Here is a 17,536-nt window from a genome sequence, read left to right as displayed (position 1 = left end):
TACCAGCTCATAAGGCACCCCCAACCAGATGGCACCCTCTGTTGCCAAGATGAATGTCAAGTTACTGTTCTAGCAGCTAAAGAGGCTTCTTGCTCTGTAGTAAGAACCCAGCATCAATTTCCAAGGGAACAGGAAAAAAATGAAATTCATGAAATGAAAGGAAAGTTGAACACTGGCTAAATAATTCGATTACTAATTTTTACAGACATGAAAAAGAGTACTGTGGTTATATTATTTTTAAAAGTCCTTGTTTTTTTAGAGATAACATTAGTTGATGAATTTACAGATGAAATTCTGTCTTGGATTTGCTTCAAAATAAAAAAGAAGGGACAGGGCCATGAGTTGATGGGAGTTTGTCATATTATTCTGACCCCTTATGTAGATACGATGAACATCTCCATATTGAAAAGTTTACACCAGAACAAAAAGTCTAAAAATTTATATTTTTAATTCGATTCAAATAAGATTGTTTTTTAAAGATCACATAGTTACTGACAAGAAAGAAAGAAACAAGAATAGGTGAGAGATCAGTGAAAGCTAGAACAGCTGAGGCAAACAGCTAGAAGGAAATAAATATTGTGACCTGGGATAGCAATGCAACAAAAAGTTAAATAAATGCTCAGAGCAGCTACAAACTAACCTCTAGCTCCTTCTACAAGACTCTGGGTTTTCGGTCATCATTCAAAAAGACCCACATGTTAAAATATGTGTAAAACAAAGATAACATTTCCTACATTCTTTTTGCTAATTGGTAGAATCAGATATTTCTCTGAAAGCCAACAACTAATATCCAAGAATGCACTCCAAATATTTTAAAGATTACTACGCTACTACTGACTAGATTCAGCTAGAATTAAAAGAGAACTTTAATAGCATGGCTTTCTTTCAAAGTAGAGACTAGACTTTAAAATATTTGCATTTCTTCATAAATATGCAGAAACTGAACAAAAGTTATCTTCTTAAATAATACAACAGTGTGTGCCTCAATATTTCAGTTACATTGTTTTAAACCTTGAGTATCTCACTAGGAAGCTACTCTCTCAAACAATGACATTTTTATAGTTAAAATTTTTTAAATGTTACTATTATTCCTAAATTAACTCAATATTTATTAATACCATCATATTAACTCAAATTCTGCAAAAATTTCTTCCTAAACTCACTAAGTTCAACTCAAAGCACATTATTTTCCTATATACTACCTATTTTTTTCCTGAGCTTAGGAATCAATTGAAAAAGTATCTTTTCACATAAAACTAACATCTTACATCTTCATAATACATCAGTTTTCAAAACATTTTCACATACACTATCTAGAAATCAACCTCGTGAAACAGGCAGGACAGGTACTTCTCATGGTACAAAAGCAGCAGCAGCTCAAGGAAAAGTACCTTGTTCAAGGTGACAAGGTTCATTAACCAGTGATGCTGAAACTAGACCACAGATTGTTTCGTGTCCTAGTCTGGAGCCTTTAGGTACTATATACTTTTCTCAAATGGTGGCCCATAGCCATCAGCATCAGAATCACATGGGGTTCTGACTGAAAATGCAGACAGACACTCCTGTGCCTCACCCCACATTCCAGGGTCAGAATCTCCAGGGAGTAGAGCGCAGGAATTTTTACCAAAAAAAAAATTTAACAATCATTACAAGTAATTCCAGTGAAACTCACATGGATATAAAGTTTGAAACTCCCTTGGATATATATATAATTTTATACATTCTCACTGCTCTAGGTATAGTGAAAAAATATGTAAGATTATGCCATAGAAATGTTTATAATGTTATGAGGGTAATAAGACCAATACAGAAGAAACCATGAGAGTGATAAAACAAAAGAGAGATAACTATAGTTAAACATTTCTGGGGCCAGCCCTGTGGCCAAGTGGTTAAGTTCACACTCTCCGCTTTAGCGGCCCAAGTTTCGCCGGTTCAGATCCCGGGCGCAGACCTAGCACTGCTCATCAAGCCATGCTGAGGTGGCATCCCACACAGCACAACTAGAGGCACTCACAATTAGAACATACAACTATGCACTGGGGGGATTTGGGGAGAAGAAAAATAAAAGCTGATTATCCAGCCTTAAAAAAAAAATTTTTTTTCTGGGAATGCAGCAAGAAAAAGATTAACTAGGAGAAGAAGCCAAGTTATAAAAGGATTTATATTGAGAACTGAAAATTTTAGAATTCCACAGACCAGGAGTCTTCAATCAACCATGCATAGATCAAATCGGGCTACTGGCCTATTTTTGTTCTGCCCAATCTAAGAATGGTTTTCACAGGTTTAAAGGGTTATAAAAAAATTTTTTTTTCAAATAACGATAGGCCACAAAGATTATAGGAGGCCCACAAAGCCTACAATATTTACTATCTGGCCTTTTACAGAAACTGTTTGCCAACTTCTGCTACAAGCAAGGTAACTGTAGGTCCTAGAGTAACGAGTATGTAACTTAAATCTGTCACTCAATAACCATATTTAATATATGTTGCTACTAAAACAACTGCCAATTATTATTATTTAAGCTCAGCATAAAACTAAAGTTAAAATGTTCCAAGAGTTTAAATACATAACCCAAATATTAATGTAAATGACACTATAGTATTCTATGAAATTGAAAAATCCCCCTAATGAAACCACCCTGAGCAAGGAGTGAGGGAAAAATATTGATAATCCTTGTCCTATAACTTCTACTATCTTAGATTCTGACTCAGTAAACATCTGAATATCTATCTTATTTGACAAGAAATATGCTGGAACTGTGACAGGCTGCCTCAGTTCAAAGCACTCTAATCTTTCTATATAAAGACATTATTGTACTATATTACAGTTGTAGAAATTGAAGCTCAGATACATCTTGTCCAAGGTTCTCACTCAACCTGCTGAATACAATTCTGATCCTTTCTGCACAAGACCACTGCACTTCCAGAAATATTTAACAAGCCCCACCCAAATTTTATCAATTTCCCTATAGAGTTGCAGTTTGGGTTAGACTGTTTCGTTTTTAATCAAACTTAAAGGAAATCAATACAACACTCTGAAACTACGTGACCCTTCCATACACTGATTCAGGATTCACTTGAAAGCTTGTCATCTTTGCTCTGATAATATCCCATAGATTCTTTCTGATATCGGCCTTCTACTTTTCAGAGTTCACTATTCTGTACTGAGGATGACCATCACTTCTTATTACAGTTTATAGGACAGGATAATTTAGGAAATAACTACGAGTGTCCTGTTTAACCTCATAATAGATTGAATATATAACATATCATAAAATAATACCTGGATATTCCAGCAAAACTGTCACAGCATGTGAACTTGGAATTTTAATTTAAGAAACAAAAATATTTTTATTTGTGGAAGTGCTTGTTTCTGATTATAAAATAGCTCCAATCTTTCCCAAAGATGCAATTTAACTGCCAAAAAGGCCGGAGTGCCTCATAAAATAAGACGTATTTAAAATGGTCAGTATAACTGCTTGATACCACATCTCCACGCTCCCAAGCATCTGCGACTCCAAACTACAGCCCTTTCTCACTCTTACACCAAAACAGAATTGGGAAAAAAAGATTTGTATTATCACTCTCCTCCACTAGACTATAAACTTTACAGAAGCGCAGGCATCACGTCTGTTTTTGTGGATCACTGTATCCCTAACACCCAAGGACAGTCTCTGCATATAGTAGGTAATTAATAAATCTGCCTCAAGAATGAAGAAAGAATAAATCATGAATGTTAACTGGGTAAAAGTGCACCTTACCTTTTGGGTCTACTGTTTTAGGATTTTTTTAAAAGCAACAGTTTCTGTTTTGGGGTCATTTTTACAATCTAGCATAAAAACAATCATATATTGTCCATCACTACATGATTTTACTTCTAAATGTAGACTGGATGGCCGTAGGGCATGAGTAGTAACCCTTTTACTCTCAATCCTAAAATACAATTAGGAAGGTTAATTTGCTACTAGAAAAGAAAAACTATGTTTCAAAAGAAAATTATTTCTACATTTTCTTTTTATTGGATTATCTATAGCCTGTTGAACAGCCCTCCTTCCACTAACTTTGATAATCAGAAGTTAACCCAATAGTGAAATTCCTTTAACTAGAGGACCATGATTTACCCACAATATAATAAAAGAAGACATATGAAGGAAACCACTAAAGATTTTTTCCTAAGTAACTCATGATACAAAAGAAACCAATATAAGATAAATATGTGGAAATTTTCTGTGAAATATTTTACTTTTGGAAAAAATGTCAAAACCATTTCAGCAAATAATAAATACAAAGTGCTTTGCTGCAAAATATTTTACTAACATGTGGCATACTATGTTCTATAACCTATAATGTACACATCTGCTCCACTGAACACATTGTAGGACTCTGAGAATGCTATAGTAATATTAAGTAATCTGTAAACCTTATCTGTAGAAACTAATGATATACTGTTATAAATATTAAGTGTGTCCTTGATATGTATTTATAAATAGTAATACCACTATTTGCTTACCACAGCTACCAACACGGACAACTGTATTAATGACTCAAAATACTATGAGTGGTGTTGCCATCAGTTTTCTAATTTTCCAAAGCAGTGAAAAACTCTTAATAAAGTTCTGGTGAAAAGTGAAATCTTCCCTAGATATATACATGTGCTAACCCACTGCACTGACAGTCTCAATTAATGGCTTCCCTGTATCCATGCCCTGTGCCCTGTAACTTGGTAATCCCCTCCCACTCTGATTCTGGCTTTGCAGCATGACTTTCTTTGGCAATAAGTTGTTCACAACTGTAACGTGAGTATGTAAAACAGATTTAAGTTACACATGGAGAAGACTGTAAACAGGTTTTTCCCATATAAATGTCTGGAGGAACATTCAAAGCATGTGGAATGTAGGTTAATTTTGTTCAACACACTGTGAGTCATGCAGTAACCATGGTGCTTGCCTGGTTAAGCCAGCCAACACTCCCAATCGTGACAACCACGCAGGCCCCTCAGAACACTGAAACTTCCCAGTGCAGACAAAAGATCCAAGACTGCTGCCAGTCAATATACTTTCAGATCTTTTAACTTCTGGAACACTCATCTTCAGACATGAACCCACTCAGGCATAAGATGCATAATAGTGCCTTTTTAATGCAAAATTTATGTGCTTGAGTATGGTCCTTTCCAAATTACTGAAAGATGACACACAGTTGAAATATGGCAACATATTTTGAAATAAAAAAGTAAGATCTGTATACATTTCTCTACGCATGTTATACTTAAGATTTAAATGTTTAAATAAGATAAATAAAGCACTTGCGCTTGAAGTCTATAAAGCTTTTTTATTAAGTTGTACCAACTGTCCTGCACCTCATAATATGAATTCTCACCTTCAACTATCTATTAAGTTTTTAAGAACACAGATACTACTAATATTGTAAAGAATCAAATATACCTAGTCCAATATTTTGGTTCTAAGATGTCCAAAGGCACACAAGAAGGTATGTTTGTCTTCCTTAACAATACCCAAAAGACTGATATATTTTCTAGCAGTAAGAATACTGCAAATTTCCCTTTTTCTTTGTGCACTGTGTTTGCCCTGCCTTCAATATCTTTTCCTGCCAGCATAAGTCCTAGTCACCCTCAAACACCAGCAAATGTTTTACCTCCTCTGTGAGATCATCCCAATCCTCTCCTTTTCACCAACAGATTGAATCCCTCCTACACATAATTTCTGAAACTTTTTATTCTTATCATTAATTATCTCACACCATGTTATAATTTGGTACAAACCTGTCTCACCAAGTAGGCTGTGAGCTTTATGTCAGCTAAGCCTGTGTGCCACATCTGTAACCGCAACTACACTACCTAGCACAATGACTATCACAGTGAGTACTTTAAATGGCCTATGTGAATTTGCATGACTCCTTTTAGGGTCTAAGATTCATGAACCCCTTCCAGTCATCTCTAATTTTAATATTTTGTTTTTACTTTTTGATATAATGAGTTACCTAATTCAAGTATGTCCTTTCATATATCCTAAATTTATTTTACAGTCTTAAAAAATGTTCCTTCAGGGACTGGCCCCGTGGCCAAGTAGTTAAGCTTGTGTGTTCCGCTTCGCTGGCCCAGGGTTTCCCTGGTTTGGATCCTGGGTGTGGACATGGCATCACTTATCAGACCATGCTGAGGCTGCATCCCACATAGCACAACCAGAAGGACCTACAACTAGAATATACAATTATGTCCTGGGGAGCTTTGGGGGGAAGAAGAAGAAGAAGAAAAAAGAAGATTGGCAACAGATGTTAGCTCAGGTGCCAATCTTTAAAAAAAAAAAGTTCCTTCAGAAATTTTGCTGTATGTGACAACATAGATGAACCCTGAGAACATCATGATAAGTGAAATAAGCCAGTAACAGAAGAACAAATGCTGTATCATTCCACTTATATGAGGTATCTAAAATAGTCAAACTCAGAGAAGCAGGAAGTAGAATGGTGGTTGCCAGAAACTGGGAGCAGGAAATGGGTAGTTGCTATTTAACAGGTATTAAGTATAAAGTTCAGTTATGCAAGATGAATAAGCTCTAGAGATCTGCTGTACAACACTACGCCTATAATTATCAATACTGTATTTTACACTTAATATTTTTTTAAGAGAGTAGATCTCATGTTAAGTGTTGTTACCACAATTAAAAAAGAAAAGTTCCTTCAATCTCAGTTTTGGGACCAGTCTCTACCTAACCTTATCTACTGACAAGTTCAAATACTTCTACTTACTTCTCCAATGGACTGTTACCTTTCCAGTTCTGTTACTCTGACTTTATCTATTGTCATTAGATTCTTAATCTAAGAACAATAAATATTCTTTTATTTCTGACTCCATTCTGATGTCCAATATTTTGCAAACTAGGCCAACATCCTAAGAAAGTAATTTAAATTTTGCCCTGCTAGGCAAACCCCAAACTTTATACAAATAGTTCTAACTGTATTTTAACCCATAAACATACAATTCTATACTTACTGTCACTACAAACCTTCTGCCCTTTCATCTAGCTTTAGATTTTCCTGTAATTTATCCACATCATTCTGGAAGTTGATTACTCAAAATAATTTTTTATCAGCAAAGTTTGGAGACTTCAAAGTGTGGTCACTTCTCTAAATAATGTATTTAAAAATATTTTATAAATTTGAATTTACACTTCACTATTTTAGAACCAAAAACACATGCACATCACAAGTAGGTGAATAAGTTTAAGATAATATTATCAAAATGCCAGGAAAAAGGAGAGGCAGAGGACAAAATGCTTGCATACATCTTCTGAAGGTGACAGAGAACACTGAAACTAATAAAATCTTACAACTTCTTTTCTCTCTCATATCAAAAATATGCAACCGGAATAGTATAACTAAAGTAATATTTCTTTTTTAGGAAGTGGTAAGATTCTTCCGTGAAATAATAATGGCTATTAGTAATCAATTGGGTTGAGTGGCTCATCCCTACCCCAAGATTATAAAACATACCCGCCTTCTTCATTAATTTTATAGTTTTTTAAAATATTAGATCACCACTTCTACTAATAGCAAAACATGAAGCTAAAAACAAGAAAGCAAACAGAGTGGAATTACTGAAAGCCCATTAAAGCAGAGTAGAAGGGAAAAGTTCCGCTCCAAATCTTTATTCTATCAGGTTCCCCATGACCCCAGGCTGCCTGCGCAGAACTACTAATGCCCTCCCTACCAAGCCCCTGCTCAATATTAAACACCACATATACGTACAAAGTCAAAAATGTAGTAAGACAACAGGAGGGGACCTCATGTGAAAGCTGATCACACAACAGCCTAACAAAAGTTTACCATAATACTCTTTTTTTTTTTGTCTAACAATTACTCCAATACTAGATATCCTCCAAAAACACCTTCTATATTCAATACTGGTTTTTTTTTTATGAGGAAGACTGTCCCTGAGCTAACATTTGTGCTGATTTTCCTCTACTTTGTATGTGGGATGCCACCACAGAATGCCTTGATGAATGGTGTATAGGTCTGCACCACCCATGGTCTGAACCCGCAAACCCGGGGCCACCAAAGCAGAGCACCACTATGCCACCAGGCCAGTCCTAAAACACCAACGAATTTTAAACACATACGTTTCACTTCAAGTTTAAGGTAAAGTATTTATGTAGTACACACTAATTCTAAATACATTATTAAATGAGTACATTCTCTAAAATATCTAAATATAGAATATAAAAATAACCATTTTTAGACAGTGAAATTCACCATTCTAAACAACTTATTAAATCTTATTAAAATGACTGCCAACAAAAAAGCTGAAAATTGTAAAAACACTTACTTCATTTCCATGTTTTTGCAGAAATTCAATTTCCTGTTGTGTGAATGTTGTCATGGAGATAGACTTCACCCTGTGCGGTGGATTTAACCCTCGCCTAAAAGATAAAATATTTTACAAATTTACTATTAGATGCTACATTTTAAAAATTATACATCAATACAAACTATTTTTCATTAGCATATTTAAACTTGGAACAGTGCCTTCATTCCATAAACTAAAAGTATTTAAAAATTATTTTAAACTATTAATCCCCACAATACATATTTCCAGGGAAGTTTGGCTAGACCCACACTAAATAATATATTTAAAAATAAATTCAGGGGCCGGCCCGGTGGCGCAGCGGTTAAGTTTGCACGTTCCGCTTCTCGGCGGCCCGGGGTTCGCTGGTTCGGATCCCGGGTGCGGACATGGCACTGCTTGGCAGCCATGCTGTGGTAGGCGTCCCACGTATAAACTAGAGGAAGATGGGCACGGATGTTAGCTCAGAGCCAGGCTTCCTCAGCAAAAAGAGGAGGACTGGCAGTAGTTAGCTGAGGGCGAATCTTCCTCCAAAAAAAAAAAACAAAACAAAACAAAAATAAATAAATAAATAAATAAATAAATTCAAGCGACTACCTAGTTAGGAAGACATAGGACCTGTAACATACGAGCTTCTAGGAAAAACAAATATTGCTTTAGCGTGTTTCTCATGGTGGAAGAAGCCTATGTGAAGAGCTCTATGGTAAAGAATTGAAAAAGAATTATTTAAATATTTTCATACTTCCTAAGAGAGTGATGATGATATGTTAAGTTTTGAGCTATACAAATATTCTCATCAAATAGCTACTACCTTTAAGTTTGAGGTTAATTTAGAAAATTGAAAACTAACCCAAGGAAACCTGAAGTTATTAACCAGTAAGAATAAAGCCCCATCTCTCCATCAATTCAAATAAGGATTTATAATAAAGAACATTTTTTTTTTTTAGGAAGATTAGCCCTGAGCTAACATCTGCCGCCAATCCTCCTCTTTTTGCTGAGGAAGACTGGCCCTGAGCTAACATCCGTGCCCATCTTCCTCTACTTTAAATGTGGGACGCCTGCCACAGCATGGCTTGCCAAGCGGTGCCATGTCCGCACCTGGGATCTGAACCGGCGAACCCCAGGCTGCCGAAGCGGAAGGTGCGCACTTAACCACCGCACCACCAGGCCGGCCCCATGAACATTTTTAATCTCCTCACGAGGCAGTAAGTGTTCAAGAGAAAACTAGGGACATGGAGAAGGGATTCGAGGACTAGATGGATGTACGATTAAATGACTTAAGGTCCTTTACAACCTTGAAGCCTTTTCTGTATAGATTGCCTTAAGAGGACTTAAGTTTCTTGATGATGTTTTATCATGCACATGAAAAACTGAATAGAAATGTACTCAGAAAGAGTAAGAACTATTTACACTTTGTCCAACTATCACAGAGTGGCCTACTCGAGCCACAAGAATAAGAGATAAATAAACTATGCAAAGTAACAAATAAACTGCACAGTTTCATAAAGTGACTCTGGAGTCATGTCCTCTGGTAAAGGCCTCATTTGGAATCCAAGTTCTAGAGCAGACTTTTTACAGAATTTGTCATAGGCATCCTGCAATCATTCATGCTAACTAAATGAGAGATTTAACAATGAACCAACTCTTACAAAAGTATTCTGGAAACATTTTTGAACAATTATAGTGTATAATATTCTAGAAATTCACAATATTTTAAGTCAAAATAACATGGAGAATTCAGAATTAACAGAAGCTCAATTTTCATATCCTGTTGCTTCTTTCTCTCCATTCTGTCAAAGAGATGGCACACCTTTCAGATCACGCTTTGAATTACAACACATTGCACTTTCTCTTTCACGTTTCAAAGTGGAGAAACGTTAAGTTGGGTTGTTGTTTTGGTTTGCTTTGTTTAAATTTTAAACTAATAAATTATTTTCCTTCTAGCTCTTGGTAAGTCATAAAATACAGAAATAAAGATTGCACAGAAGGGAAAATTTAACACAGCAACTTCATCCTAGTAAAACTTTCAAACTACGCTATGAAGAAACAGCTAAGCATGAATTACTTTCAAGAAGCTTTACAACTTGCAATCACAAATAAGGCTTTAAAGATACCTTCTAAATTTCCAAAAGCAAAAATTTAGGAAAAGTCATTATTATTTATTTAAAGTATGACACTAGTTTTCCAATTCATCCATATTATGAGAACAAAACTAAATTCACCATTTTCAGGGAAGCTTATTAATTTATGATATGTACTTGCACCCTACTTTGCTCAAAAACAATTTCAGAAGGAATTAACTTGTTATTGTTCTCTCAAATTCCTCTATTCCCTCCCTCTCAGTTAGCAACATCTCTCCTTGTCCCCTAATACCTCCTCCTTGTTCTAGCCAACCCTTTACCTTTCCACCTCCTTTACAGTATCCTTTTTAAAAATGCAAATGGCATAGGAATTACTTTCTGATGAGAAAATGTCAAACACTGTTACAAGGGGGTATGTTTTGAATAAGAAATTTTGGAGCAAAAAGTTATACCTCTATACTTCTCAAATCATCAAATGAGGAAACTCCTCACTCTTTTAAGTTATAGTATATGTATGTAATCTCATGAAAGCAGTACAGTGTATAGCTTATTCATTCATATATCTCAAGGCCCTACCATATTACAGAGTCCATTTATGCATAAAGAAGGTACTCATATTTCTCAAATAAGTGAACAAAATTTTGAACTTATGAAACAAATACAACCAAAACGTATTCATAACCAAACTACGTAGGGACATTTTCCTCCACTTAACAAGAACACCTATTACAAGATTTCTTTTTATGAGCCTCTCAGTGAACTTAAAATAGGACTTGATTTACGAAACTGGTAGACACAATTTTGCAAGGCTACGTTAACTACATTAATGGTGTAACTCCCAGGAAATGTTACATTTGTTCATGTTGCTTCCTCTAATCGCTCTTTTATGTTTCATTTACTCAGATTAACTATATTCTCATGCAAGGATATACAAGGATTTTTCCTTCTTTAGCCTCCCAAAAGCTTTGTACATGGATATTACATGCTATTAAAATAGTCTGGCAAAAGAACCAAAGATTGACCATCAAACTCTTAAGTAGAATGCAAAATGATGAGTATGCAGTGAATATAGGTAGTCTCATACACTGATGACGGGATAAATTCACCAATTTGTATCAGGAACCTCATTCATGCCTTCTGACCCAGTAATATCCTTTTAGGAATCTGAAACATAGCTAGCTAACTATGTACAAGATGTTCATCAAACATGATTCATAATAGGAAAACATCAGAAACACTTCAATACCAAAGGGAAGTGGTTAAATAAATAACAATAAAACTGTACAACATCATGCACACTTATGTTTTAATTTTTTTAAGATGAAAATTATATAGTATTCTCAGACCTACATTAAAAAAACCTGCCAAGACAAACCAAATACCCCAAAGTATTAACAATCCTTGCATACAGATGATGAGACTGAATTTCTTTTTCTATTTATAATTTTCTATTCTCTCCAAGTATTCCACAACGAATCTGTATTACTCTACAATAGAAAAAAGTAGTAAGAAATAGGAAAGTCCAACTGATTACAAGTAGTAGTCAAAAAACTTGGACTTTAAAATTTGTATAGAATATGTATATTAAAACCTAAATTAGGAAAGACTACAGAGAGTGACATCAGCAACATGGCAGAGTGAGCTGTTCCCTTTATCTCTTTTCCTTCAAACTACAATCAAATGGCCATTCACTGACCAACAGAGGATACCCACACAGCACAATAGGAAGCCTAAAGACCTGCACAGCTATATATCTGAAGGTTGATGGATTACCCACAGGGAGATGGTGGAGGTAGGTGAGCACTCTCTAGCTCCCTGGCAGCCCTGTGCATTCATGCAACTGCTCTCCCAGACGGATTGCCCATAGCACTGCTGCGGCCCAGAGGGTGGGAGCGCACCTCAGCATGACTACAAGAACCCGTGACAGCAGCCCTGAGCCCCTGCATGATCACTTTCCCATCCACTGGGAGAGCCCACAGTGCCGCCACGGTCCTAGGGAGTAGCCCAGGCTTGGACCTAGTGGGGAGGCCCTGCCCACCAAGCATGACAGCTAGTGCAACCTAGGAAGAGGCAGTGGTGGATCTGCGCACCCAGGCAAACACCTTCCCAGCTGCCAAGAATACCCATAGTACCACTGCAGTCCCAAAGGTAGAAGCGTGCCTTGGCAGGACCATGGGAGCAGGCAGTGGCAGCCGTGAGCCTCCGTGTGATGGCTTTCCCATTTGGTGGTAGAGCCTACACTGCTGCTGAGGTCCCAAGGAGTGACCCAGACTCGGACAGGAACAGCTGCCAGGGATCACGGCAGGCTCAGAATATACAGCTCCTGCCCTCCCCAGTAGCAGCAGGCAGAATCTGCAATCAGATACTATCTATGTGAAGGCACAAATCCATCCCATCAAATGGTATAAAGAGGTATATTAATACCCCAGGCCAAAAGGAAAAAGACAAACACCCAGAAATCAATCCTGAAGGCACAGAAATTTACAATCTAAATGACGGAGAATTCAAAATAGTTATCATAAAAAATCTCAATGAGTTACAAGAAAACTCAGAAACACAACTCAATGAAATCAGGAATAAAAATTAACAAAGAGAGGGAATTCTTCACAAAAGACATTGAAACTATAAAGAAAAAACAACCAGAAATGTTAGAGATGAAAAGCACAATGAATGAGCTAAAGACCTGGAATCCTTATATAACAGAGCTGATATTACGGAGGACAGAATTAGCAATTTATAGGAGAGAAATATGGAAAAGCTTCAGATGGAGGAGAGAGAACTAAGACTAAAAAGAAATGAAGATATTCTCCAAGAAATATCTGACTCAATCAGGAAATGCAACATAAGGATTACAGGTATTCCAAAGCAGAAAGGGAGAATGGAGCAGAGAACTTGTTCAAAGAAATAATAGCTGAGAACTTCCCAAACCTGGGGAAGGAGTTGGAATTACAAGTAAAAGAAGCTAACATAACTCCTAATTACATCAATGTAAAAAGACCTTCTCCAAGACATATATTAATAAAACTGGCAAAAGTCAATGATAAAGAAAAAATATTAAGGGCAGCAAGGTAGAAGAAAATAACCTACAGAGGAACCCCTAATCAGGCTTTCAATGGATTTCTCAGCAGAAACCTTACAGCATAGTAGAGGGTGGAATGACATATTTCAAATTCTGAAAGACAAAAATCTTCAGGCAAGGAGACTCTATCCAGTGAAAATATCCTTCAGATATGAGGGAGAAAGAAAAACTTTCCCAAATAAACAAAAACTGAGGGAGTTCATCACCATAAGACCTCCCCTACAAGAAAAGATCAAGAAGGACCTCATACCTGAAAAAATAAAAGACTTTACAAAGCCTTGAGCAAGGAAATAAATAGGCAGACAAAATCAGAAAATTGCAACTCTATCAGAACAGGTTAGAACACTTAATTATAACATTAAAGATAAAGGGAAGGAAAACATTAAGAATAAATATAATGATTTCATTTTAACTACAAACTCACAAAACAAAACAGAGTAAGTTGTAATAACAATAACTTAGATGGGGAAGAGGAAAGAGATGGAACCTGTTTAGACTAAGGAAATATGAGGCTATCAGAAAATGGACTATCTCATCTATGAGATCTTTTATACAAACCTCACAGTAACCACTGAACAAAAAATCACAACAGAAACATAAATGATAAAGAGAAAACAGAAAACCATCATAGAGAGTGACCAAACTGAATTGGCAGTCCGAAATATATGGGACAAGAAACAAGGGAAATACAGAACCACCAGAAAACGAGTGATAAAATGGTGGCATTAAGCCATCATATATCAATAATCACTCTAAATGTAAATGGATTGAATTCTACAATTAAAAGACACACAGTGGCTGGGGCCAGCCTGGTGATATAGTGGTTAAGTTCACGTGCTCTGCTTCAGCCGCCCAGGGTTCACAGGTTTGGATCCTGGGTACAGACCTACACACCACTCATCAAGCCACACTGTGGCAGCATCCCACATACAAAATGGAGGAAGAATGGCACAGATGTTAGCTCAGCAACAATCTTCCTCACCAAAAAAGAAATTCAGCAAATCAGTTGAAGAGCAAATTAGACACTCCAAGAGAAAATTGGTGAATTAGAAGACAAGAGAGAGGGGCTGGCCCTGTGACCAAGTGGTTAAGTTTGCACACTCCACTTCAGTGGCCCAGAGTTTCACCAGCTTGAATCCTGGATACAAACATGACATCGCTCATCAAGCCATGCTGAGGTGGTGTCCCACAACCAGAAGGACCTACAGCTCGAATACACAACTATGTACTGGGGGACTCTGGGGAGAAGAAGAAGAAAAAAATAAGATCTGCAACAGATGTTAGCTCAGGTGCCAATCTGAAAAAAAAAGACGAGGATGACAACAAAGAGGAAAAACAACCCAAAAGGTAGTAAAGACATGTAAGGAGACAGAAAAGGGGTTTTAGGGAAAAAAAAGAAAGTATTAGAAAGTATAACAACTAATACTCTTGCTTTTGAAAGACTAAAAGAATGGAAAGGTGATATTTAAAGAGATAATGGCTGAGAGTTTTCAGATCCAATGAAAGGCATTTATCTACATATATAGGAAGCATAGCTTATTAAAATCAGAATAAAATCCACACTTAGAAACATTTTGGTGACAAAATATCTTAAAAGCAATCACAAAGAAAAGACAATGGAAAAAATATGACTGAAAGTAGACTTCTCGGAAGAAATCAAAACACAGCAGAATATTATCTTTAAGTAGTAAGAAATAAAACAACAGTTGTGAACCCAGCAAAACTACCTTTGAAGTATAAGATCAAAATAATGATATTTTCAGACAAACAAAAACCAAGAGTTTACCCCAGAAGATCTTTGTTCAAGAAACATACGACATATACACTTTAACAAGAAAAATGACCCCACAAAAGTGCTGAGATGCAAAGGGGCAAGCAAAGAAACTGGTAAACACATAGCCAAATCTAAACAAACATCATTTGATTTAAAAAATGTCCAATTTATGGGAGGGGAAGACAAATTTAACATTTTGCCAATAAGAGCAATTAAGTGAAGGTACTTTCCATTTTTAAAGACCTTGGATTATTGAAAGGGAAGGTAAAATACTGATTAATTCTAGAACGTTAGTATGGAAAAGAAAATTTCAAAGGTGACCATAAAAGAACATGGAACTTACAGCTTCCAATACAGTATAATGGGAAAATCAAAACAAAACAAACAAAAAACTTTATTATTTTTTTAATAAAATTAAACATACACTTGCCATGAAACCTAGCAACTCCACTCCTTATTTACCAGGGTGAAATGAAAACTTATGTTCACTCAAAAATCCGTCCATAAATATTTGTAGCAGCTCTATTCATATGCATCAAAAACTAGAAACAATTCCAATTGTTCCTCAAATGGGAAATGGATAAATACACAAGCAATGGAATACTATCCAGCAATAAGGAGAAACAAATAATTGGAATACTCAACAACTAAGTTGGATTAATCTTAAAGGTACTATGCTGAGCAAAGAAGGCAACCTGAAATGATGATACACTGTATGATTCCATTTACACGACATTTTCAAAAAAAAAACTCTACAGTGTTGGAGATCAGATCAGTTCTTGCCAGGGGTTAAGGAAAGACAAGGGTTACGAAGAATCTTGAGGGGTGATGGAACAGTTCCATGTTCTGATTGTGGTGGTAGTTACATCAATCTCCACCTATATAATCTATACAGCCTATATATATACAGACTTACAGAACCATACACCAAAAAGTTAATGTATGTTAACTTAAGAAATAAGACACTATAGTCCAGAGTCCATGTTACTATCTATAGGAATCTCCACTTTTAGGTGAATTAAAATAAAATCTCTCTCATTAGCAGACCATCTTCTCCATCTATCAGGTTTGATCATTTAAATGAGCAAAATCCTTTACTGATCAATGCAATTTTTATTTATCTGGCTATTTTTAAAGCATATTCCTGGAAGCTGGTGCCACTTCCCTTTTTTGCTCAGCCTAGTCTAGCTGTCATGTGAACTTAGTGTTTATAAAACACTTTACTGTAATGACATTAGTCATAACCATTGGATGAAAGTGTTGAGCAAGTAAACCATATCATTTTTACAGTGCCAATATTGAAGTACCACCCATTCCAGATCCTAAAATACACATTTTAAGTCTCCAGTTTAGTGCAAAAAAAAAAAAATTAAATAATGACTCATTTAATAACAGCAGTGTTGATATTTTGAAAGCATGCTTGCCAGTTAACTGGTTTCAAGAAGTTCCAAAGTCACCCACTGGTGGAGCCCAATATGTTTTTGCAGTATAATTAAGTCACGTGCAGCTCTCCAGGAGTTTTAGTTTTAAAGACCACCACCCAGGTATGACTGCAACCAGATGGTGTGACTTGTTCCATATGTCCACCAGTATGCTGCTCTTAACCATGCCTCTAACAATCTTGCAAATAGCCATTTGTTCAATTCAAATAACAATGTGCGCTAGATGAATACGTAAGAAGGCTTATTTAGTTAGTTTTATTAATTTTCTCCTGCTGGGAGAGAAGCTGGTTAAAATACTTTAATAGGCTGTGGAAATATATGTGGTATTGCTAATGTTGGCATGAAGTAATAAAGTTAATTTGACATTTAGATCTATTCTTAGTTATTTAGCAAAAATATTACATATAAATAATGTTTCACATTGTAAAAATTATACATTTAAAATCTATAACAGATGGAAGATGTCTTTAACTTGTTACCAAGATTCCACAGACTGCTGATGCCAAGACACTGTATGTATTGGATAGTCCAAAATATTAGTCTCAGAACCCAACTTTAAAACACTGAAAAAACACACAGAACATGGTGTAAACCATAATTGTTATTTTGGAGGTTTCTTTGAAAGTCACAAATACTACCCTGTAAGGACCTTGTAACACTTAGGGCAAGCATCTAAAAAATAATACTCAGTGACAATTTAAACCTAATTAAGATATTCCAGTTAAAAGTGGACAAAACTCAAGAATGTCTTCACTACCCCTCCAAACTGCACTGAAATGACAGCAAAGGAATTAAAAACACATTA

At 36.0% G+C, this 17,536-nt stretch overlaps 1 protein-coding gene across 19 annotated transcripts in view; it reads right to left on the bottom strand.

Annotated features, from left to right (window-relative positions):
* The window catches only part of AGFG1 (ArfGAP with FG repeats 1), an 82,799-nt gene that overhangs the window by 47,965 nt on the left and 17,298 nt on the right, over positions 1-17,536 (bottom strand). For all 19 annotated transcript variants that reach the window (XM_023642476.2, XM_023642474.2, XM_070269414.1 and 16 more), the window contains exon 2: positions 8,338-8,431. In XM_023642476.2, coding sequence (XP_023498244.1) covers positions 8,338-8,431 — 94 coding nt within the window. The remainder of the gene's footprint in view (positions 1-8,337; positions 8,432-17,536) is intronic.

Source organism: Equus caballus, chromosome 6 (genome assembly GCF_041296265.1).
Source record: "Equus caballus isolate H_3958 breed thoroughbred chromosome 6, TB-T2T, whole genome shotgun sequence".
Taxonomy (NCBI): Eukaryota; Metazoa; Chordata; class Mammalia; order Perissodactyla; family Equidae; genus Equus; species Equus caballus.
This window is presented reverse-complemented; position numbering and strand designations above follow the sequence as displayed.